Genomic DNA, 25,342 nt, shown 5'->3' with positions numbered 1-25,342 from the left:
GAAAGAGGTGGAAAAAATGGAAGAGAGGAAAGAGGTGGAAAAAATGGAAGAGAAGAAAGAGGTGGAAAAAATGGAAGAGAAGAAAGAGGTGGAAAAAATGGAAGAGAGGAAAGAGGTGGAAAAAATGGAAGAGAGGAAAAAGGTGGAAGAGAAGGAAAAGAAAGCAAAAGTGAAAGTACACAAGGCAAAGGAGCTGATAAAGGTGATAAATCTGGAAAAGGTAGGCAATTATTTTAAAATGTTGAAGTCTCTAAATGTTGTTTGCAAAGATTTCATAATCATTGTTTAATTAAATACCTGACAATTTCCCTAGTATTTACTGACTTTCATATGCATACTATTAAAAATGTAAATAGACTTGACCCATGCTAAGTTCTTATAATCTAAAATGTATTTTGTGATGTGTTTATGTTTTGCTTTTTGAGAAAACTTAAAAAAAATTCTCTAGTTTTAAAATATTGAATTTCTGGCCTTTGTTTTGTAAGAGGACATGAGAATAACCACTTTCTATCCAATACATTTTTAAAAAAAAAAAAGTATTACCTGTCCAAGGGGAATAAAGGAGAAAAATAAATATTGTAATTGGTAAATTAAAAATATTTAATCAGGAGAAAAACTTGGCTATCAAATTATTAGGAAGGAATTTCATATTTGAAAAAAGTAAAAACAATAAATAACAACAAAAGGAAAGGAAAAGAAAAAGTTCCAGTTCTACAGCTTTCTAAGTAAATTTCATTTTTTTAAAGGGGGAACAATATGGAAAAATTAGTTATATGTTCAATGCTAGCTGTAATTATAATGTGCTATGCCTTATATTTCTTTTATGTCTGTCACATAGTCACTATTCTAATGAATATAAATTCTCTGGTGGAATGTGGAAATCAATGTAGTATTAATAGAAAAATGTACATTAACACATTTTAGATGAACTTAGCTGTGTTGTAAAACTTGTTTAATGTCTCTTATAGCTTTTGGGAAGTTTATGGTTTGAAAAATACCCAGAACATTTTAGCCGTCTCTTTTCCATTTTCTATGGGGCAGCTAGGTAACACAGTGGATAGAATGCTGGGTGTGGAGTCAGAAAGATTCATCTTCCTGAGTTCAAATCCAGACTCAGACACTAACTAGCTATGTCACCTTGGACAAGTCACTTAACCTTGTTTGCCTCAGTTAAAGGTTTTAAGTGAAGTAATTTTTAGCTCTATAGTTAACAATACATGTCTATATTAGCCATTGCTCATTGGATTTCTTTTTTTTTAAATATATTTTATTTATTTTATTAAGTATTTCCCAATTACATGTAAAAATAATTTTTAACAATCATTTTTTTAAAATTTTGAGTTCCAGATTCTCTCCTTCCCTCCTGCTCCAGCCCCCTCCTTGAGAAGGCAAGCAATTTGGTATCAATTACATACGTGAAATAATGTAAAACATATTTCCACATTACCCATATTGCAAGAAAAAAAACCACAGACAGAAAACCCAAGAAAAATAAAAAAAAGTTAAAAGTAGGTATACTTCAATCTGCATTTGGAGTTCATCAGTTCTCTTCTGAAGATGGATAGTATTTTTCATCATGGCTTCTTTGGAATTGCCTTAGATCATTGTCTTTCACAGTTGATTATTGTACAATATTACTGTTGCTGTGTACAATGTTCTGCTGGTGCTACTCACTTGACTTTGCGTGAGTTCATGTAATTCTTCTCAGCTTTTCCTGAAAGCTATCCTGCTTGTCATTTCTTATAGTTTAATGTTGCATCACAATCCTATACCACAACTTGTTCAGCCATTCCCCAGCTGATGGGCATCCCCTCAATTCCGAATTCTTTGCCACCACAAAAAGAGCTGATATAAATATTTTTTATAAAAGTAAGTCCTTTTTCCTTTTCTTTGATCTCTTTAGGATTAAGACCTAGTAGTGGTATTTCTGGGTATGCACAGTTTGCTAGCACTTTGGGCATAGTTCCAAATTTTTCTGCAGAATTGTTGGACTAGTTCACAAATCCACCAACAATGCATTAGTGTCCCAGTTTTTTCGCGTCCACTGCAGTATTTGTCATTTTCCTTTTCTCTCATGTTAGCCAATCTGAGTGATGTGATATGGTATCTCAGAGTTGTTTTAATTTGCATTTCTCTAATCAGTAGTGATTTACAACATTTTTTTTTGTGAATATTGATAGCTTTTATTTCTTCTTTGAAAATTGCCTGTTCATATCTTTTGACCATTTATCAACTGGGGAATGGCACGTATTTTTTATAAATTTGGCTCAGTTCCACATGTATTTGAGAAATGAGGCCTTTATCATAGAAACTTGCTGAAATTTTTTTTCCACAAATAACTATTCTGTTTCTAATTTTGGCTGCACTGGTTTTGTTTTTTCAAAAGTCTTTAAATTTCATGTAATCAAAATTACCTGTTTTACTTACCATAATCTTCCCTTATCCAGAGATCTGATAGATTTTTCTCCTACTCCTCCAATTTACTTATGATATCACTCTTTAAATCATTATCCATTTTAACCTTATCTTGGTATATGATATGAGATGGTAGTCTATGCCTAGTTTCTGCTAAAATGCTTTCCAGTTTTCTTGGCAATTTTTGTCAAATGGTGAGTTTTTATTCCAGTAGCTTGGATCTTTGGATTTATTAACACTAGATTACTTTGGTCATTTACTACTGTGCATTATCTATTTAAATCTATTCCACTGATCCACCTCTTTAAATCTTAGCCAGGACCAAATCATTTTGATGATTACCCCTTCTTAATATAGTTTGAAATCTGAAATTGCTAGGCCACCTTTCTTCACATTTTTTTCCATTGATTGCCCTGATGTTCTTGACCTTTTGTTCTTCCAGATAAATTTTGTTATTATTTTTTCTAGCTCTATAAAATTCTTTAGTAGTTTGATTGGTATGATACTGAAAAAATTAACTTAGGTAGAATTGTTATTTTTATTATATTGGCTCAACTTACCCATGAGCAGTTAATATTTCTCCAGTTGTTTAGATCTGTCTTTATTTGTGTGAAGTATGTTTAATATAATCCCTGTGTTTGCCTTGGCAGGTAGACTACCAAGTATTTTATATTGTTTGGAGTTATTTTAAGTGCAATTCTTTTTTCTTTCTCTTCATGCTGGTTCATGCTTTATTGGTGATATATAGAAATGCTGATGATTTACATGGGTTAATTGCTAAAGTAATTAACTGTTTCAAACTAATTTTTTATTTGATTCTCTAGGGTTCTCTATGTATACCATCCTATCATCTGCAAAGGGTGATTGTTTTGTTTCTTCGTTTTCTATTTTTATTCCATCAGTTTCTTTTTCTTGTGTTATTATTATAGCTATCGTTTCTAGTATGATATTGGATAATAGTTGTTAAAATGGACATCCTTGCTTCACCTCTGATATTATTGGGAAGGCTTCAAGTTTATCCCCATTACAGATAATGGTTGCTTTTGGTTTTAAATAGATATTACTTATCACCTTAAGAAAGGCTCCATTGATTCCTGTGATTTCTAGTGTTTGTAATAAGAATGGGTGTTGTATCTCGTCAAAGGCTTTTTCTGCATTTATTGAGTTAATCATATGGTTTTTGTTGTTTTTGTTATTGATGTGGTCAGTTATGCTGATAGTTTTCCAAATACTGAACCAGTCCTGCATAACTGGTATAAATCTCACATCATCATAGAATATGGTGTTTGTGGTATATTACTGTAATCTCCATGCTAGTATTTTATTTAATATTTTTAATATTAATATTTAAGGATACTGGCCATTCGTTTTCTCTGTTTCTGTTCTCCTTGGTTTAGATATCAAAACCATATTTGTGTCATAAGAGGCATTAGATAGGACTCTTTCTTTACTTATTTTTTCAAATAGTTTATGTAGTATTGGGATTAATTGTTTCTTAATGTTTGGTAGAATTCACTTGTAAGTTATCTGGTCCTGGTTTTTTTTTTTTCCCTTAGGGAGCTCATTGATGGTTTGTTCAATTATTTTCTAAGATAGGGTTATTTAAGTGTTCATTTCCTCCTCTGTTAATCTGGGCAGTTTATATTTTTGTAAATATTCATCCATTTCACTTAGATTTCCAGTTTTATTGGCATATAATTGGCATAACAACTCCTGATAATTACTTTAATTTCATCTTCATTGGTGATGCATTCATCCTTTTCATTTTTGATACTAGTAATTTGGTTTTCTTCTTTTTTCTTTTTAACAAAATTAATCAATGGTTTATCTGTTTTTATTTATAAAACCAACTCCTAGTTTTATTTATTAATTAAATTTTTTTTTACTTCCATTTTTATCTTAATTCTATTTTTACAGGATTTCCATTTTGGTGTTTAATTGGGTATTTTTAATTTGTTCTTTTGCTAGTTTTTTAGTCATATCCCCAATTCATTGATTTGCTCTTACTCTCTTTTATTGATGTACTCATACTCATTTAGAGATATGAATTTTTCTCTAAGTACTATTTTGGCTGCATCCCACAGATTTTAGAATATTATCTCATTGTTATCATTTTCTGTAATGAAATTATTAATTGTTTCTATGGTTTGATCTTTGACCCACCCATTCTTTAGGATTAGATAATTTAGTTTCCAATTAACTTTTATTCTATCCTTCCAAGGCTCTTTATTAAATATTTTATTGAATTATGATCTGAAAAGGGTACATTTAATATTTTTGCTTTTCTGCATTTGCTTAGGACTTTTTTAATGCCCTATTACATGGTCAATTTTTGTGAAGGTTCAATATACAGCTGAGAAAAAGGTATACTCCTTTCTATTCCCATTCAGTTTTCTCTAGAGGTCTGGCATATCTGATTTTTCTCAGATTTTGTTCATCCTTTTGACTTCTTTCTTATTTATTTTACAGTTAGATTTATATAGCTCTGAAAGGGGAAAGTTGATGTTTTCCACTAGTATAGTCTTATTGTATTTCCTCCTGTAATTCATTTAACTTCTTTTATCTGCTCTCCATTTTATCACTTCTTTTCCCTTTCCCAGTCGACTTCCCTGTTTGATTAGATAGATTTCTGTTACCAATATAGTATGTATGTGTGTGTGTCACATATATGTGTGTGTGTATATATATGTATATGTTTTGTATATATATATAGTCCCCCTCTTTGGACAAATTTAGATGTGAGTTAGGTTTAGGCATTGCCTGTCCCCCATTCCATTTCCCCTCAAATGTAAAAAGCTCTTGTATTGTTTTAAAGTTGTTTGGAGGGGAATGTTGGGAGAGCTCAGCTAAATGCTTTTTGTATTCTGCCATCTTGTCTCCACCCTTGGAAATCCTACGCACTGGATTTTAACAGAAAGTGAACAAGAAAAAATGGCAAAGTATGAGACAAGAAGAATATGATAGGCATCGTTCTAAGAGAATAACCATGTCTTTTCTCAGGATAAATGTACCAGGATTGGAAGGGATGAAAATTCAATGAGAAATATTCCTAGGTAAAAGGGGGTGGAGATATTTAGTAGGGAATATATCTTGAAGAAGGATTAAAATTATTCCTTTAAACTTTGTCATAAGAAAAAGAACTTACTCTAGTATTTTCATGTTATGTAACTATATTGTTATATTCAACAGAAAATCTCGATGAAAGATAATTTGATACATAGTTCAGAGTAAATATATTGTTATTTTGAATTACAGGCTTTACTTGCCTCCCCCCTCCTTATCTGCCTTATTTAAAATTAAATATAATATATAATCTGTTATTTTACATAAATGTCTTTATAAAATTTTTTTCCTTTCAAAGAGTTCTCATTTAGGATATGGTCTTTAGGCATGGCCTATTTTTGAATCAGTAAGATAATGATGATAGCATCTTCATAGTATTTAATTATTTTTGACACAACCTCGATGTAAAATATTTCAAGACTCTACCCTTAAACTTTCAAGTATCTAGTCAATTCAATAATAATTTTTCTTGGTTGTTTGGGGGTATTTCTAAAGGTTGGGCAGTTATGTTTCAAAGGACTCTGGAGGCTCTGTTATTATAGTTGAAGCATATTTTTCTTTTGGCCTGTCCTTTCAATAAAATATGCATTTTGAGGTTTTGAAATAGGACTGAATATATTTTTTTTTCTTTTTATGTATAATAGAGAAAGTAGATATGAAAGAAGGAAAGAAGAAGATGAAAGAATTGGAGAAGGAGAAAGCCAAGACATCTGCTCATAATTCAAGGCCTCTATCAGATCTGCAACATTCTCTACCTCAATCTCAGCACTCCGTATCACAGAGTAAGCTGCCATGCTCTCAGGATAATTGCTAGATATTTTGGTTGTGCAGGGAAATGTGTAGAGCATTGTTATGTTAGCAGGATCAAGGAAGTTAGAAGGCTTTGGATCAATGTTGTGGAAGGTAGTATTAGACACATACAGTGGGCAGTCTCCAGAATGTTAATTGTGCAGTTTCTCCTGGTTAGGCCCCTGATTTGAGGTTTTCAGAATTGTTAGGCTGCTATTTCACTTTTCCTTGAATTCCACAGAAAAGTCTTCATTACCCCATGTTATCTCACACGTCACTAGATACTCCAGTGCAAGCCACATCTGCTGAATTCAAAGAGCGTATAATCAGACAGTTGTGAAGATTCTCTATAACCCTTCTTAGTATTCTAATCAATTCCTACCAGAATCTAAGGCCCCCAAAAGGGTTGTCTCTTGACATTATGAAGCTTACTTTGCCCCTTTCTTTGTGACTTGCATAGTGTCTAAGTGCATCTCATCTCAAATAGACTACGAGTAATTAGTCATTGGTGTGCTTTTTCAAACTTAGACTATCTGTTAACATCACATTCCAAAATGTGTTGTTTGTTTGTTAGCCAATGTTTTTCCTCTTTGGGTTTGCTAATTGATTTATAAAACTACTGTTAAGACCTTTCAGGGCAAAGATATCAACATAGAATAGATTTGGCTTGTTCCTTTCCTCTCTCCATGGCACCTAGCACCATGCATGGCTAATTGTGGGCACTCAAAAATACTCATTGTATTACGCTTATGGTTGTTATTCAGTTGTTTTTCAGTCATGTCTGACTCTTCATGACCCCACTTGTGGTTTTCTTGGCAAAGATACTGAAGTGGTTTACTATTGCCTTCTCCTACATTTATTGTAAGGACGTATTACTTGTATTTCCTGTATGATTCTTTTTCTTACGGGTCCATTCAAGTCTAAACTGGCTAATCTTTTCTTGTTGTTGCTTATAATTGGGATTTATAGTGGATAGTCCCTCCAGAAGGCAATGGCTCTGATAAAAAGAATAGATTAATTGGGCTTCTTTTTAAGGAATGTTTTAGTTATGTCATCAGATTATCCATAATGCAATAATTTTTCCCTCTAAACCATCCTTCTCTGCACAGTTAAAAGTGCTTCTTTTTAGAAAAAAATTGACAGAACCATGTTTTATTTGGTTTCCTTGTCATTCCTTTTTTATATAATTGTTGATGATAATTTTGGAGGATGTCTATATTTTTCCTTCCTTTTTAGATTTTAATAATGGTAGCAAGTTCTGGTCTACATTCATTGGGATTTCCTCATTCATGAAAGATAATTGAATCCTCTACAAAATCCTACTTGGATGTCTTCTCATGATGTAGAGGTTGTTCTTGGTTCTCTATAATTATGCTTTATCTGGAAGATTCTCCTATGCTTGAAAGACTAAACCTGCTTTCTGGGGAACAACTGAGCAAAGTGTAGAGGGGCCTAAAATTATTGGGCTGTCTACTTGGTGAAGAACTCTGTGTTTACAACAACCCATGAAAGAAAAAATAATAATACTGCAATTTGGTCATCAATCCCATAAAACCACTTTTGACTTCTTTAGAAACAATAACAATAGTAGAGAAGGTATCAGAGGGTACTGAATCACTCTGTCTCATATTATTTCTGAGTGGACATTTTACTAGAAAAACTAAATCATATCAATCTTGAAATCTTTATTAATTAAACTAGAAGAAAAGAGTCAAATGGAAAGATGATTCACAAGTTTTCATTGGAGAGGAAAACAAAAGCATTGGTGTAAATGGTTTATTACACATCTAAAAGCAATAAGAAATGTTATTCTTAGTCATTTCATATTAACAAGAGAAGCCAAAAGTTTGTAGACTATAGAAGTAATATGTGGCAATTTTTAGCTGTGTAATTAAAATATATCAATACCAGCCATAACCCATTGTATGGATATGTGCATATATATATGTATACACATATATACACACATTTGTTTTTACATGGATAATTTCTACACAAAAGAACATCAGGAGTCTCTGAACATTTTAAGAACTGAGTAAGAAAACGAGAAATGAAACTGATTATATTGAAACAGGAAATAACAGATAACTGATGCACAAGTTATTTCTAAGCAACAATCAGACTGTCTATTTGTTAAAGATCAGAATCATTGTTTTCATGCATAATTAAGCCTCCTCCAACTGACTCATTTAAATTAGCTATTGACACTGCCAAATGAATTGAAGAACTTTGTATGCAAGTTATCACCCTTTTCTAACTAAGTTTAATTGAAGTAAAACCAGACATCACAACAAGAAGAGCAGAAGATCCTAAAAAGTGCCTTTGCCAATCAATATTTCATCTCCTTGCCAAGAAGATGGATGTGTTAATCAAGAACAATACTGTTTTTTAATAAAAACTCTTTTCTAAAATCTTATTAAGGAAGATGACTAGTGGTTATGATGAGTATCATTTCTGTTTTATACACTGCTAGATATTAATAATCAGATTTGCAAATGACATTTTGCTGCCTGCATCAAGCCTAAGAACAAATGTTCAGAGCCTCCTAAATGATCATAGGATTTTAGCTTTTGAGATAGAAGGGAATTTTGAGATCATTTAATCTGACCCTCTCTTTTTATAGATGAGGAAACTGAGGCCAAAGGAAGGAAAAAAGACTTTCTGAAGAGTACACTGGGGACAGCAAAAGTGAGATTTGAACAAAGACTTCTAACTTAAAATCTGAGATCCTTTCCTCTGTAGCATATGAAATTCATAATTACTCAAAAGAATTTGACCTAAGTACATCAAAGGAAACACAAAGTGGATGGAGAATGCCTGTTGTCTAGACCATGACATGCAGTTGAATGTCAATCTATAAAATACACATCTTGAAAAGTTACTAAAGTGGACAATGAATTGGACCCATATTTGAACAGAACAAAGGTATCTGGCCAAATTGTATTTGAGAACTACACAGTTCTTTTAATGACCATGAGCTTCTTTCTGAAATGAAGGGACCATCTTGTTAAAACTAGTAATCTTCATGAGAGTCATTGAATTCCACAGACTTTGATGATGAGTTGAAGGTGATTACTCAAAGAGCAATAGAGAAGTGCAGTGTGTGTGTGTGTGTGTGTGTGTGTGTGTGTGTGTGTGTTTAATATTCCTATTAGACATATTTTCACATTAGTGATGTTGTAAGTAAGAATTAGAACCAATAGGAGGAACCACCAGAAAGAGAAAACAAAACAACAGAAGAAAAAAAAATAGCAAATAGCATGCTTTCATCTGCAAACTCCATAGTTCTTTCTTTGGATGTGGATAGCATTTTCCAACATGAGGCCTTTGGAGATGTCTTAGATCCTTGTATTGCTGAGAAGGGTTAAGTCTATCAGTATTAGTCATCACACGACGTGGCTGTTACTGTGTACAACGTTCTCCTGTTTCTGCTCATTTCACTCAGCATCAGACCATACAAGTCCTTCCAGATTTTTCTGAAGTCAGCCTGTTCATCATTTCTTATAGTACAAGAGTATTCTATTACATTCATATACTGCAACTTGTTCAGCGATTCCCCAGTTGATGGGCATCCTCTCAATTTCCAATTCTTTGCCACCACAAAAAGAGCTGCTATAAATATTTTTGTGCATGTAGTTCCTTTTCCCATTTGTGTGATCTCTTTGGGATATTGCCCTAGAAGTGCTATTGCTGGGTCAAAGGGTATGCATATTTTTATAGCCCTTTGGGCATAATTCCAAATTGCTCTCCAGAATGGTTGGATAATTTTGTAACTCCACCAGCAATGCAGTAGTGTTCCAATTTTCCCACATCTTCTCCAACACTTATCATTTTCCTGTTTTGTCATGTTGGCCAATTTGATCGGTGTGATGTGGTACTTCAGAGTTGTTTTTGATTTGCATTTCTCTAATCAATAGTGATTTAGAGCATTTTTTCATATGACTATAGATGGCTTTAATTTCTTCATCTGAGAACTGCCTGTTCATATCTTTTGATCATTTATCAATTGGGGAATGATTTGTATTCTTATAGATTTGACCTAATCCTCTATATATTTTAGAAATGAGGCCCTTATCAGAGAGACTGGTTATAAAAATTCTTTCCCAATTTTCTGCCTTCCTTCTAATATTGGTTGCATTGACTTTGTTTGTGCAAAATATTTTTCAATTTAATGTAATCAAAGTTATCCATTTTGCTTGTCATAATGTTCTCTATCTCCTGTTTGGTCATGAATTCTTCTATTCTCCATAAATCTGATAGGTAAACTATTTCTTATTCTCCCAGTTTGATTACAGTATCAGCCTTTATATCTAAATCATGAACCTATTTTGACTTTATTTTGGTATATGGTGTGCGATTTTGATCTATGCCTAGTTTCTGTCATACTCTTTTCCAGTTTTCCCAGCAATTTTTGTCAAAGAGTGAGTTCTTATCCCAGAAGCTGAGGTCTTTGGGTTTATCAAATAATGGATTACTATAGTCATTAACTACTGTGTCTTGTATACTTAACTTATTCCACTGATCCACCACTGTATTTCTTAGCCAGTACCAAGCAGTTTTGATGATTGCTGCTTTATAATACAATTTAAGATCTGAAATGGCTAGGCCACCTTTCCCTGCATTTCTTTTCATTAGTTCCCTTGATATTCTGGACCTTTTGTTCTTCCAAATGAATCGTGTTATTATTTTTTCTAACTCTATAAAATAATTTTTGGTAGTTTGATTGGTATGGCACTGAATAAGTAAATTAGCTTAGGTAGAATTGCCATTTTTATTATATTAGCTCAGCCTGCCCATGAACAACTGATGTCTTTCCAATTATTTAGATCTGACTTCATTTGTGTGAAAAGTGTTTTGTAATTGTGTTCATAGAGTTCCTGGGTTTGTTTCGGGAGATAGACTCTTAAATGTTTTATAATGTCTACAGTAACTTTAAATGGAATTTCTCTTTCTATCTCTTACTGTTGGGCTTTGTCGGTAATATATAGAAATGCCAATGATTTATGTGGGTTTATTTTATAGCCCGCAACTTTGCTAAAGTTGTTTCTTATTTCAAGTAGTTTTTTACTTGATTCTCTAGGATTCTCTAAGTATATCATCATATCATCTGAAAAGAGTGAAAGCTTTGTTTCTTCTTTGCCTATTCTAATACCTTCAATTTCTTTTTCTTCTCTTATTGCTAAACCTAACTTTTCCAATATGATATTGAACAACAGTGGTGAAAATGGACATCCTTGTTTCACCCCTGATCTTATTGGAAATGCTTCTAGCTTGTCCACATTACATATGTTGCTTGCTGAAGGTTTTAGGTAGATGCTGTTTCTTATTTTAAGGAAGACTCCATTTATTCCTATGCTCTCTAATGTTTTTAATAGAAATGGGTGTTGTATTTTGTCAAAAGCTTTTTTTGTATCTATTGATATGATCATGTGGTTTCTGTTAGTTTTGTTGTTGATATGATCAATTATGCTGATAGTTTTCCTAATATTGAACCAACCCTGCATTCCTGGTATAAATCCTACCTGGTCATAGTGTATTATTCTTGTAGTAAGTTACTGTAATCTATTTGCTAATATTTTATTTAACATTTTTGCACCTATATTCATTAGGGAAATTGGTCTATAATTTTCTTTTTCTGTTTTGACTCTTCCTGGTTTAGGTATCAGCATAGTATTTGTGTCATAGAAAGAATTTGGTAAGACTCTTTCTTCACCTACTTTCCAAATTAGTATATATAGTATTGGAATTAATTGTTCTTTAAATGTTTGATAGAATTTGCGTGTAAATCCGTTTGGCCCTGGAGATTTTTTTCCTAGGAAGTTCATCAATGGCTGTTTAATTTCTTTTTTCTGAGATGGGGTTATTTAAGTATTTTACTTCCTCTTCTGTTAATCTGGGCAATTTATATTTTTGTAAATATCCATTTCACTAAGATTGTCAAATATATTGGCATACGGTTGGGCAAAATAGTTCCTAATTATTGTTTTAATTTCCTCTTCCTTGCTGGTGGATTCACTCTTTTCATTTTTGATATTGGTAATTTGATTTTCTTCTTTCTTTCAAAGGGTTATTTATTTTATTGTTTTTTTCATAAAACCAGCTCTTAGTTTTATTTATTAGTTCAATAGTTTTCTTAATTTCAATTTTCTTAATTTCTCCTTTGGTTTTCAGTATTTCTAATTTGGTGTTTAATTGAGGATTTTTAATTTGTTCTTTTTCTCGTTTTTTTAGTTGTATGCCCAATTCATTGATCTCCTCTTTTTCTATTTTATTCACGTAAGCATATAGAGATATAAAACTTCCCCTAAGAACTGCTTTTGCTGCATCCCATAAGTTTTGGTATGTTGTCTCATTATTATCATTCTCTTGAATGAAATTATTGATTGTTTTTATGATTTGTTGTTTGACCCAATCATTTTTTAGGATTAGATTATTTAGTTTCCAATTATTTTTTAGTCTATTTTTCCATGGCCCTTTATTACATATAATTTTTATTGCATCATGATCTGAAAAGGATGCATTCAACATTTCTGCCTTTCTGCATTGGATTGTGAGGTTTATATGCCCTAGTACATAGTCAGTTTTTGTGTATGTGCCATGTACTGCTGAGAAAAAAGTATATTCCTTTCTATTCTCATTCAATTTTCTCCAGAGGTCTGTCATACCTAACTTTTCTAATATTCTATTCACCTCCTTAACTTCTTTCTTCTTTATTTTGTGGTTAGATTTATCTAGTTCAGAGAGGGGGAGGTTGAGGTCCCCCACTAGTATAGTTTTATTGTGTATTTCTTCCTGTAACTCCCTGAACTTCTCCTGTAAGAATTTGGATGCTATACCATTTGGTGCATATATGTTTAGTAATGATACTACTTCATTGTCTATAGTGCCTTTTAGCAGTATGTGGTTTCCTTTCTTATCTCTTTTGATATGATCTATTTTTGCTTTTGCTTGTCTGAGATCAGTATGGCTACCCCTGCTTTTTTTACTTCAACTGAAGCATAATATATTCTGCTCTAGCCTTTTACCTTTACCCTGTGTGTGTTGTTCTTTTTCAAATGTATTTCCTGTAAACAACATATTGTAGGATTATGGTTTTTAATCCATTCTGCTGTCTGCTTCCATTTTATGGGAGAGTTCATCCCATTCACATTCACAGTTATGATTACTATCTGTGTCTTTCTCTCTATCCTTTTTCCCCATTAGTGCTTTTCTTTCTCCTTTCTTCTTTTCCCTCCTCACTGGTGTTTTGCTTTTGACCACCGCCTCCCTCAGTCTCTCCTCCCATCCCTTTTCTTCCCCTTTACCCCTACTACTTCTTCCCTCCATTCTATCCCCTCTCCCTTTTCTTTCCCCTTTTCCCTGCTACTGCCTATAGGGCTTGTTAGATTTCTATACCTAACTTATTATGTTATTCCCTTCTTGAGCCAAATCTGATGAAAGTAAGGTTCAAACAATGCTCATCTCCCTTCCTTCTTTCCCTCTGCTGTAATAGGGTTTTGTGTCTTTTCCTGTAATGTAATTTACCCTTGTTTGCCTCTTCCTTTCCTTTTCTGTCAGTACATTTTCTTAAATCAGATTAATCCACTTACTTGGATCCATTTAAGCCACTTGATTCAATTTTTTTTTATCATTACATCAAAGTCAACTTATATCCAACCCCTTTACTTATACCCCTTGAACATGGTGTATTAACAGTACAGTTTTCAAGAGTTACAAGTGTCATCTTCCCTTGTAGGCATATAAACAGTTTGCCCTTATTAACAACATGTTGTATTTTTCTGGCCTATTTACCTTTTTATATTTCTCTTGAGTCTTGTATTTGAAGATCAAATTTTCTGTTGAGCTTTGATCTTTTATCAGGAAGGTTTGGAACCACACCCTATGGTCTTTTAATGTAGAAGCTGCAAGGTCCGGTGTAATCCTGATTGTGGTTCCATGATATTTAAGTTGTTTCTTTCTGCCTGCTTGTAGTATTTTCTCTTTGACTTGGTAATTTTGGAATTTGGCTACTATATTCCTTGGTGTTTTCAATATGGGATCTCTTTCAGTAGGTGATGGTGGATTCTTTCTATGGCTATTTTATCCTCTGGTTCTAGGACCACAGGGCAGTTTTCCTTTATGATTTCCTGAAAGATACTGTCTAGGCTCTTTTTTTATTGTGATTTTCAGGTAGACCAATAATTTTTAAATTGTCTCTCCTGGATCGATTTTCCAGGTCAGTTGTTTTCCCATTGAGGTATTTTACATTTTCATCTATTTTTTCATTTTTTTGTTTCTGTTTGACTGATTCTCACACTCTCACAGAGTCATTAGTTTCCACTTGCCCAATTCTAATTTTTAACAAATTGTTTTCTTCTGTTAGATTTTGTACCTCCTTCTGCATTTGGCCAATTATACTTTTTAAGGAGTTGTTTTCTTCAGTGTACTTTTTTTTTCCCAGTTGGCCAATTGTATTTTTTAATAACTTGTTTTTGTCCTTCCTTTTCCAGGTTATTGACTCTCTCTTGCATACCTCTCATTTCTTTTCCCAATTTTTCCTGTACTTCTTTTATTTGACTTTTAAAATCCTTCTTGACCTCTTCCAAGAAGGCTTTTTGGGCTTCAGACCAGCTGTGGGTTTGTTGACAATATTGTCCTCTTCAGAATTTCTGCCTTGATCTTCACTGTTCTCATAATATGAATCTATGGTACATTTCTTTTTGCTTATAGTGTTTGCTTTTTTCCTGTCCTTTAAATAGATTGAGCTCTCCTGCTGGGGAGTAGAGGGCACTGACCCAAGCTTCTTGTGTTGGGAGCCTAGGGTCTGGTCACTGTGTTTGTGTGCTGAGGCCTCCAGTGTTGGCAATTGGAGGCTGTAGGGTTCTGGCATCTTACCTGGTGTTGGTCTGGTATCAGCAAGGCTGGAACTCTCGGGCAACTTTAGGTTGCCTGCTTTTCCTTTCCTTTAGCTTTCTTCAACTCCTTTTGGATGGATGGGTGATTTAGATGGGTGTTTATCTGCCTGGGGCCCTTTGTAGTACTGCTTTCCTTATTTTTGCTGAGGCACTGGGAAACCTGGTTGCTGTAGAATGCTGAGGCACCTGGTGGTTTTCCAAGCTGGTTTCCACTGGTTCCCTCACCCTCACTGAGGTACTCAGGCGTCCAGGTGTTGGTGTTTGCCTGGTCCACCACCTGGGTTTCAGGATATCCTCCTAGTATGCTGAGGTAGGACTTTCAGCTAGCTTGCTGTACTGCTTCCCTTCCCCAAGGGCAAGAGGGGCCTTTCCTGTTAATCCTTCAGGCCACCTGGGCTACAGGACTCCCTCCCTCCCTTTCCTTCCTCCTCCCCAAGATGGCAAGCAATATAATATAGATTATACATGTGTAATCATGTAAACATATTTCACTTATTCATGTTGTGAAAGAAGAAACAGAACAAAATGGAAAAGCCAGAAGAAACAAAAAAACAAGAAAAAGCAAAAATAGTATGCTTCAATTAGCATTCAGATTCCATAGTTGTTTCTCTGGATGTGGATAGCATTTTCTGTCATGAGTCTTTTGGAATTGCCTTGGATCATTGTGTTGCCGAGAAGAGTTAAGTCAGTCATAGTTGATCGTTGCACGATGTTGCAATGTGTTGTACTGTGTATGGTGTTCTCCTGGTTCTGCTCACTTCACTCAGCATCAGTTCATGTAAGTCTTTTCAGGTTTTTCTGAAATCTGCCTGGTCATCATTTCTTATAGCACAATAGTATTCCATTACAACATTTCACAACTTGTTCAGTCATTCTCCAATTGATGGGTATTCCCTCAATTTCTAATTCTTTGCCACCACAAAAAGAGCTGTTATAAATATGTTTGTATGTGTAGGTCCTTTCCCTCTTTTTATGATCAGTTTGCAATACAGATGTAGTAGTGGCATTGCTGGATCATAGGGTATGCACAGTTTGATTACCCTTTGGGGCATAGTTCCAAATTGCTCTCCAGAATGGTTAGATCAGTTCACAGCTCAACCAACAATCATCAGTGTCTCAATTTTTCCACATCTTCTCCAACATTTGTTATTTTCCTTTTCTGTCATATTAGCCAAACTGATGTGATGTGATGTGGTACCTCAAAGTGGTTTTGATTTGCATTTCTCTAATCAATAGTGATTTAGAGTTTTTTTTCATATGGCTATAGATAGCTTTATTTTCTTCTTCAGATGTGCTTTCAAAGAAATGATTGATAATATCCTGAGTAAACACCATAACCATCATGCAAGTTAATCATCTAATAGCTATTCAGAAGCACATAACTTTTCATAATTCTGCCATTAAGTAGATGACCTTGAGCAAATCATTTAACTACTCTTGAGTCTCAGTTTTCTTGTTTGTAAAATTCAGTTCAATCATTTATCAAGTGCCCACTCTGTGCCTGCTATACTGGAAACTTGGAATACAAAGATGAGGATAAATTGTCCCAGCTTTCAAGGAATGATTAGTTATTGTACTATCTTACTCATTGGAGTGGTATGAACTAGTCTTCCATCAGTAAGAATGGTGATTATTATTTTTAAAAATGTGCCATATTCAATTTTAGGCAAAATAACCTTGTCAGTGTATAATATACATGTGAAGTTGACCAAAAGTTTTTTTTGTAAATTTATACAATTTGCCTTTATCAAGCTGAAAATATTTTCTATTTGTAGAAGATGCCAGTTGATATTAATGAAACCCTAAATATTGAATTTTAAAAAAAGTAACTCATTTAACACCTATTTTGTGACTAGTAATATTTAATTTACATTCTCATGTTTGTACTTGTAAATCTCTCCTTTTAAATATGGTTATTTAATAAAGAAAATAATTTCAATTACTGATCAAATATGTAACAAGTAAAGTAATTTTTAAGCTAAAAAAAAGCAAGCTAACTCCCAAATATTAAACTACCCATGAAAAGTATCCTATGTATGTTTGTCTGGTTCTTAAATGTGCTATATGTGTCAGATATATAATATAATGTGTCATACCACTTTAGGATTGTCTCAGTCACTATTTTAAACCTTTTATCAGTTCGTAACATACCGGTGAATGTCAAACATTATGACACACCTGCAGATTTGCATCAAAGGAATGAGTGGTGTTCTTTCTTATCCTGTCCTCTAGCTATATACCAATTTAGATTTCTGTCTGAAGGCAGGGCAAATTTGGGTTAAATATAAGGAAAAAATTCCTAACTTAATCCCAGTAAATGTTCACCTATCCAGAACAAAATCAAGTCAAATAATCAGAATTTTTATCTGTTCTAAATAATGATAATTAATGTTCACTGATTTAATTCAATATTTATTTATTGTAAAATTCATTATATTAAATTAAACAGTGACCTAGCAGGGATTTGGGATATAGGAGTGGCTTTTAAGGATTAATTTATTAAAGAACCAATGAGCTGGCAGGGAGTTGATAGTTTCAGAGTACTCTGCAATGGTCACTCCATTTTCTCATAGAATCTCAGGACTGGAAGAAGTTTCAAGTAGAACCTATACTTGATTTTTTTTGGAGGGGGCTAGGCAATGGGATTAAATGATTTGCCTAGGGTAACACAGCTAGTAAGTGTTAATGTGTCTGAGGCCAAATTTGAACTCAGGTCCTCCTGAATCCAGGGCTGGTGCCCTATCCACTGTGCCACCTAGCCGCCCCTAGAACCTATACTTGAACCACCATCTCCTTTATACTTTTACTAACAAATGTCATTGGGACTATTACATACAGTTCTAGTTATTGCGTTTTAGGAAGAATAGTGACCAATTGGATCATATTCAGAGGATAAATCATGGAATTAAACCTTTGACAGATGAGGAACATTTGAAGAACTGAGAATGCTTAGCTTGCAGAAGAGAAGGTATAGATGGCCTATGATTTGAAAATTTGTCATGTAGAAAGGAAATAAGGAAATTAGATTTGGTGGGGGATTTTTGTCCAAGAAAACAGAACTAGAAACAACATGAACTATTGGAGAACAAATCCAGAGGTCAAAATAAGGAAAAAAACACACAACGTTTTTTAAACAATCAGACTTGGCCAAAAGTGGAATGAGCTTACCTGAGAGGACTCATCATTGGAGCTTCATAGAAGAAGCTGGGTAATCACTTATGAGAGATGTTATGGGCAAGATTCATGCATTAGGTAGGAGTTGGAAGATATAACCACCGAGATCCCTTTTAATCAGAAGACTCTATAACATTAAAAATAAATTCAGAATCCCTAAGGAACTTGATTTGTCATTTAATCCAACTATACTTGAAGAAGAATTTTCCTCTTTACAACATCTCTGACAAGTGAACATCCTTCATTTTCAAGATTTCCTATGAAGAGGAACCCAGTATATCTCTGGATATCATGTTCAATTTTTTGATATATCTTATTGGCAATGTTGTTTCATGCATGTCCAACTCTCCGTGACCCCATTTGGGGTTTTCTTGGCAAAGATGGTAGAATGGTTTGCCATTTCCTTCTCAAGCTCATTTTTCAGATAAGGAGCTAGGCAAACAGGGTTAAGTGATTTGCCCAGCTAGTAAGTGTCTCAGGCCAGCATTGAACTCAAGTCCTCCTGACTCCAGGCCCAGTGCTTTATCCACTGCAAGGATTTCCGTTCCTAAATGCCCTGGAGAAGAAAATGACAAACCACTCCAGTATCTTTGCCAAGAAAACCACAAAAAGGAGTCACAAAGAGTTGGACGCGACTGAAAATGACTTAAGCAATAACATACAAGGTACTATACTGGGTACGAAAAGAGTTATAAAACCTTTTAACAAATGGACATAATATAACAGTATGAAAATATGTAAGAAAGACACACACAAAGAAGTATGAAAATTCAGAGGAATGGATGATTTCTGGCTTGGAGGATCAGGGAAAACTAAATGGAGGAGGTGGCGTTTGAACTGGGCCTTGAAAGTAGGAAGGATTCCAACTGCTAAAGGTAAATCGTGGGCAATTTATTGTGGGTAGAAGAAATTACATGGGCAAAGTAACATAAATAAATAGTGAAGAGTAGGAGGAAATATTTTTTGGAGTCAGACTGAAGGGAATATTGAGTTGTTGAGTGAAGATTCTAGACTGTTTGGTGGACAATGGGGAGCCACGGAAAGTTTATATGAAGGTCCTTACGAATTTATTAAAAAAGGAGAATAAAATTTAAATGGAAAAGGGAAAAAACATTTTTTTTTAGTAATGATTCTGTTAACCTCACACTGATTTACTATAGAAAATCTAATCAGATGTAGTAATTTTATCAATATAAAATAATATTGGTGTATTAGTGGTGTTTTATTGTGTAAATAATATAAAATATAATATGTAATATAAAAATGAGAAATTATATTTTAAGAATAAATTCTGTCTTCACTGATTATTTTTAACTTTCCTGTTTATGCATTGTTTCTTAAGAGGCATTCACAATAAGAATTACATTTATATCAGGGCTTTTTTTTCCCTTATGAAACTAAATAAAGATTTTATGTATGACAGCCAAGGTAATTTCCAGTATCACAATCATGACCCCTGGGGCTTCCTCCAAAATTGAGCACAGTCTGAGGTGGTAGTTAAAGAAAGATTTAACAATATCTATCACTGTAACGTAAAGTATAATGAAAGTGCTTTAAGGTATTTATGACGTTACCATGGAGGTCAGAATAATGAAGCATTATGTAAAGTAAACTTACATTATTTACAGTGTAATGTTAATTTCGAAGTATTACCCCCCCAATTTCTCATTAGCTAAAATGTTTAGATGCAAATTTGAACCAGATGTGATGATGTATTTTTAGTGTATTAATTATTATGTGATTTTTTTTTTTAGTTGGAGTATCAGGAGGGATTCAACCATTTGTTCCACAATTACCTCAAATGGTGGTATATGGTACTTTTATACCTCTGAATTTGTTTGAAAAGAAGATCTTTACACTAGAGAAAATGGTAAGTGAGTAGTGGACTCACTACAATTTGATTATATTTTAAATCCTAGTGTTTCAGCTTCATGTAGTGAAGAACAAGGAGAACTGGACCTATGAAAATTCAGGATCCAGTATTGAATTTTGCCCCTAATTCATGGTGAAACTTTGGCCAAATCAGTTGATTCACTCACCTAAATCTTAGTTACCTCATCTGTAAAATGGAGATGTGTTATTAAACTCGTTTACAATTAGGATTACTCTCCAAGCCCCTAGGCAAAAAGCCTATTTTCCTTGGGGAAAGTCCAACCCTTCCTTTATGTTACTTTGTTTATTATTATTTGGCATCTATATCTTTTATTCCTAAAAGACTGTATGCTGAGTCCTCTGGTAGTTAAACTTAGGACTAATAGAATCTATGAATGTTTGTTTTGTGTGGTTAGAAAGAACTTCTATAAATATTGAATACAGATTAGGTTGAAGTGGAGATGCCCCAATGTAGTGACTATTGGATGTACAATTTACAATTTGCATTTAAATTTGCCTTCTGGATGAAGTGCCTTGTTGCAAAATATAAATCATCTCTGCTGCTCTCTCAGGCTGGGGCTACCTCTTTCTTCCCTCACTACTATGTTGCTGGAATAATAGGATTTATAGATGAGAAAGAACCTTAGAGGTCATCTGGCCAATTATTTTGTTTTACAAATGATGAAACTGAAACCCTGAGAAGTACAGATAGATAATAAGTGGCAGAGCGAGTGCTCAAGCCCAGGTCTCCTGATTTCAAGACTCACGCCCTTTCCATTGCATTATGCTGCCTCTCTGAGGCATGATGTTAATTCTGTAGAACTACATTGTGTGGTATTAAAACAAAAAGGATAACATTAAACTGTGGCATGATTAAGAGTAGGTACTAATTTTTCCCAATTATATGCCAATAAATTTAACAATTTAAGTGAAATAGAAGAATATTTACAAAAATATAGACTTAGATTAGCAGAAGAGGAAATAGAAAATCTAAATAGACCTGTTTTAGAAAAAGAAATTGAACAAGCCATAAATGAGCTTCCTAGGAAAAAAAACATTATGACCAGATGGTGAATTCTATCAAAAATTTAAAGACCAACTAATCCCAATATTAAATAAATTATTTGGAATAATAGGTAAAGAAGGGGTCCTACCAAACTCCTTTTATGAAATAAATATGATATTGATACGTAGACCAGGAAAACTAAAAAACAGAGAAAGAAAATTATAGATCAATTTCATTAATGAATGTGGATATGAAAATCCTGAATAGGATTCTAGCTAGGAGATTACAACAACATATTACAAAGATTGTACAATGGGACCAAGTGGGATTTATACCAGGAATACAGGGATGGCTTAACAGAAGGGAAATTATTAATATAATTGATTATATCAATAACAAAAGTAACAAAATCATGTGATTATATCAATAGATGCAGAAAAATCTTTTGATAAAACACAACATTCATTTCTATTAAAAACACTTGAAAGTGTAGGCATAAATGGGTTTTCCTCTAAATTGATAGGAAGCATTTACTTAAAATTATCAGCAAGTATTATTTGTAATGGGGATAAGCTAGAAGCCTTCCCAGTAAAATCAGGTGTGAAATAAGGATACCCACTATCATGAATATTATTCAATATTATATTGGAAATCCTAGCAATAGCAATAAGAGAAGAAAAAGAAAATTGAGGAATCAAAATGGGCAATGAGATAATAAAACTCTTTTTGCAGATGATATAATGATGCAAATTAGAGGAGAATGGAAGACAGTGAGATCCATGGGTAGGGGAGGAGAGTTCATTACCAAATGAGATAGAGAGGTTAACAGGAGGTAAAATGGACAATTTGATTATGTATAATTAAAAAGTTTAAAACAAATCCAAATGCAGCTAAAATTAGATGAGAAGCAAGAAATTAGGGGAAAAAACCACTGATAACTTTTAAATATATGTAGGGAAATGACTTGATAAATGACCTAAGGATATGAATACTGTTCTAAATTATTAATAATTAAAGAATTATAAATCTAAAAAAAATCTGAGGTACAACCTCACATCTATCAGATTGGCAAAGTTGACAAAAAAGGCAAATGACAAATGCTAGAAGGTACATTAAAGCATTGTTGGGGGAGCTGTGAACACATCTAGCCAATCTGAAAGCAGTTTGGAACTATGTCCTAAAAGCTATTAAACCATGCATACTCTTCGATCTAGCTGTATTATTGCTAGATCTACACCCCAAAGAGATCAAAGAAAGAAGATAAAGGACCTATATGTACAAAAATATTTGTAGCAGCTCTTTTCATGTTGGCAAAGAATTGGAGACAGAGAATGACTATCATTTGGGGGGTTGGCTAAACATGGTATCATAAATGTTTGTGATGGAGTGCTATTGTGTTGTAAGAAATGATGAAGGAGATGGTTTTTAGGAAAGCCTGAGAAGAATTATATGAACTAAAGCAAAGAGATCAGTAGATCCTGGAAAACAATTTATATAGTAGCAACAATGCTATAATGACAAAAAACTTTGAAAAGCTCAGAACTCTGATCTATATAATGGTACCAATTACAATTCCTGAATACTCATGATAAAACATGCTATTTTAGTTCAGATAGAGAGATGATGGACTCACCATGCAAATTGGAGCATTTTTTTGACATGGTTAATGCAGGAATTTGTTTTGCTTCACTATACATATTTTTATTTTTCTTTCATTCTTAATAGGTAAGGGAGAAGAGATAGGAAGGACAGAACATGGAAGAAAATAAAATAAAATTGAATGAAAATAACAATGTATTACTATACCTCTCTTACCAAATCCCTTTCAACAATTGTCATTTTTCTTTTTTTTGTCATCCTTGTCAATCTTATTGGTATGAGATAGAACTACAGTTTAAATTTTCATTTGTCTTATTATTGATGATTTGGGATATTTTATGTCATTCTTGATAGCTTCCTTTTCTTTTGAAAAATGCTAATTAATGTCTTGTAACTGAAAATTCATCCATTAGGGAATGGCCGTTGTTATAGATTTGAATTAGTACTCTGTATATTTTGAATATTAGACCTTTATCAGAGAAATATACTGTAAAGATTTTCCATTGTCATTTTCCCCTTCTAATTTTAACAGCATGAAATTTTTTTATGCAAAAAACTTTTCAATTTTATATAATAAAAATTGTCCATTTTTTTCCTGTGATCCTCTCTTTCCCTCAAAAAGTCTTTCCCCATGTGTAGTTGTGAAAGGTATCACCTTCTTTGCCCTTCAAATTTGTTTGTGATGTGATAGATAGGTTTTTTATAGATAGGTTATATGTTCATTTGGAGCATATTATGGTTGACCTACTAATTTCTGCCATATTGTGTTCCACTTTTCCTATGAGTTTTTATTGGATGATGAGTCCTTACACCAGTAGTAGGTTTCTTTGGTTTTATCTAATATTGTTCACTTGCTTCTGGATCTTCTGTAACAAATATAATCCATTGATCAACTTTTCTCTTTCATTATGCTTCATTTAATGTAGCCTAAAACTTTAGCCTAGGGGCCATGTTGGACATGGACTCTGTCACCCATTGTTTTAGTTCTCCTTTCCAGGTTTTGGATCATCTGTGAAACTGATTTGCATATTTAATGTATCTGGGACACTATAATAGAGAAAGTCTACATTTGCATCTAATTGTTGATGATTATAGTTAAAACTAATTTGAGCCCAGTCATTTTTCTGCAGCACTTACCTGATCTACCAGCCTAGTAACTCTACTACTAGGCAAATTAAATTGCCCTTTAGTGACTTTCCTTGAAGCCATATTGATTATTTGTTATCACTCTTCCCTTTTTTATGTGTTGCTGGTTATGCATTTTATAAAAGAGCTGAGTCTTGAAGGAAGCTAAAGTTTCTAAGAGGTAGAGGTAAGGATTAACTGCATTTGAGATGAAGGGAGTAATTAGGCAAAAGCACAGAGATAGGAAATAAAATGCCAAGTTCAAGAAACAAAGTAGTAGAGTTTGGCTGGAACATGTAGCCATACAATTAATATATCTAATTAGCCAAAGGTAATTTAGTCTGACTTAGTTAGGAAGGGTTGGAAAAGTCTTTAAATGCCCCAAAGAGAAGATTGTATTTTATTTTCTTCTAGGGACAATGGGAGGTGACTGAAGGTTATTGGGGGTAGTTATTAACTATACCTTAGGGAAGAAATGAATGTCAACTGACATGCGCCATTTAAATTACAGGAGGAAATTCATAGGATTATAGATTTAGAGTTGTAAGAGACTTCAGAAGTCATTGAGTCAAACCCCATCATTTTGTAGATGAGATAACTGAGACTCAAGGAAATTGATTTGTATAAGATCTCACAGGGAATAAATACCAGAGTTGGGAATTGAATCTAGGTCCTCTGACTCCAGTGCTCATTCTACTGTGTCGACACAACTGTAGAGTGATAAAATATCCAGAACATATTCATCCTATTAAAAAGTGCTCTGAGAACTTTAATGGCTTTAGCTTTACATCTAATCTAAATATATTACTTACAATAGTACTGTATCTATTTCTGTCATCATAGGGCTCTGGCTTGATAAATACTACCAATAAAGAGTACCATTCAAGTGCTAATGTGACTCAGTTTTAGGCTCAATAGGGTTAAAAACAGGATTAGGATATCTAATCAATTTTGGTCACATTTATCATGACAATGCTATTGGAATTTGAAATTCATAATAGGACACAATTTATGAGTTTCTCCTTCACTAGTAGTTTGTTGTCTAAATGTAGAGTATCCTAAAATGGGGCAGTGACAGCTATCTCTACCTTTTAGGTATAAAAAAGTAGTAGTTACTTTTTAATGTTATAATACATTACTCTTTGGAGTCAGGGACCTGGATTTGATTATTGGTTACTGTAAGTGGGTTGCGGTAATTGATTGACTTAGTTGGCCCCCACCCTCATAGTGACCTTGAGCAAAATTGTCTAACCTCACTGAACCTCAATTTCCTCGTCTACAAAATGGGGCTATTAATATTTGAACCACCTAAAAAAATTTCAAATCTTGTTGCAATGCATGCCGTTATAATAAAATCTTTTAAAGCAATTTTCAAAGCCTAACTGATGTATGACCCTTTTCAAGC

At 33.5% G+C, this 25,342-nt stretch overlaps 1 protein-coding gene across 1 annotated transcript in view; it reads left to right on the top strand.

Moving 5' to 3' along the window:
• ADGB (androglobin) overlaps window positions 1-25,342 on the top strand; it is a 219,694-nt gene that overhangs the window by 57,869 nt on the left and 136,483 nt on the right. Inside the window, exons 9-11 of the mRNA XM_027850678.1 lie at window positions 8-220; window positions 6,123-6,260; window positions 20,090-20,205. Coding sequence (XP_027706479.1) covers window positions 8-220; window positions 6,123-6,260; window positions 20,090-20,205 — 467 coding nt within the window. The remainder of the gene's footprint in view (window positions 1-7; window positions 221-6,122; window positions 6,261-20,089; window positions 20,206-25,342) is intronic.

Source organism: Vombatus ursinus, unplaced genomic scaffold (assembly GCF_900497805.2).
Source record: "Vombatus ursinus unplaced genomic scaffold, bare-nosed wombat genome assembly UNPS02009132.1, whole genome shotgun sequence".
Lineage (NCBI taxonomy): Eukaryota > Metazoa > Chordata > Mammalia > Diprotodontia > Vombatidae > Vombatus > Vombatus ursinus.
Note: the sequence above shows the minus strand (reverse complement) of the source record. Positions and strands in the feature narration are given on the sequence as shown.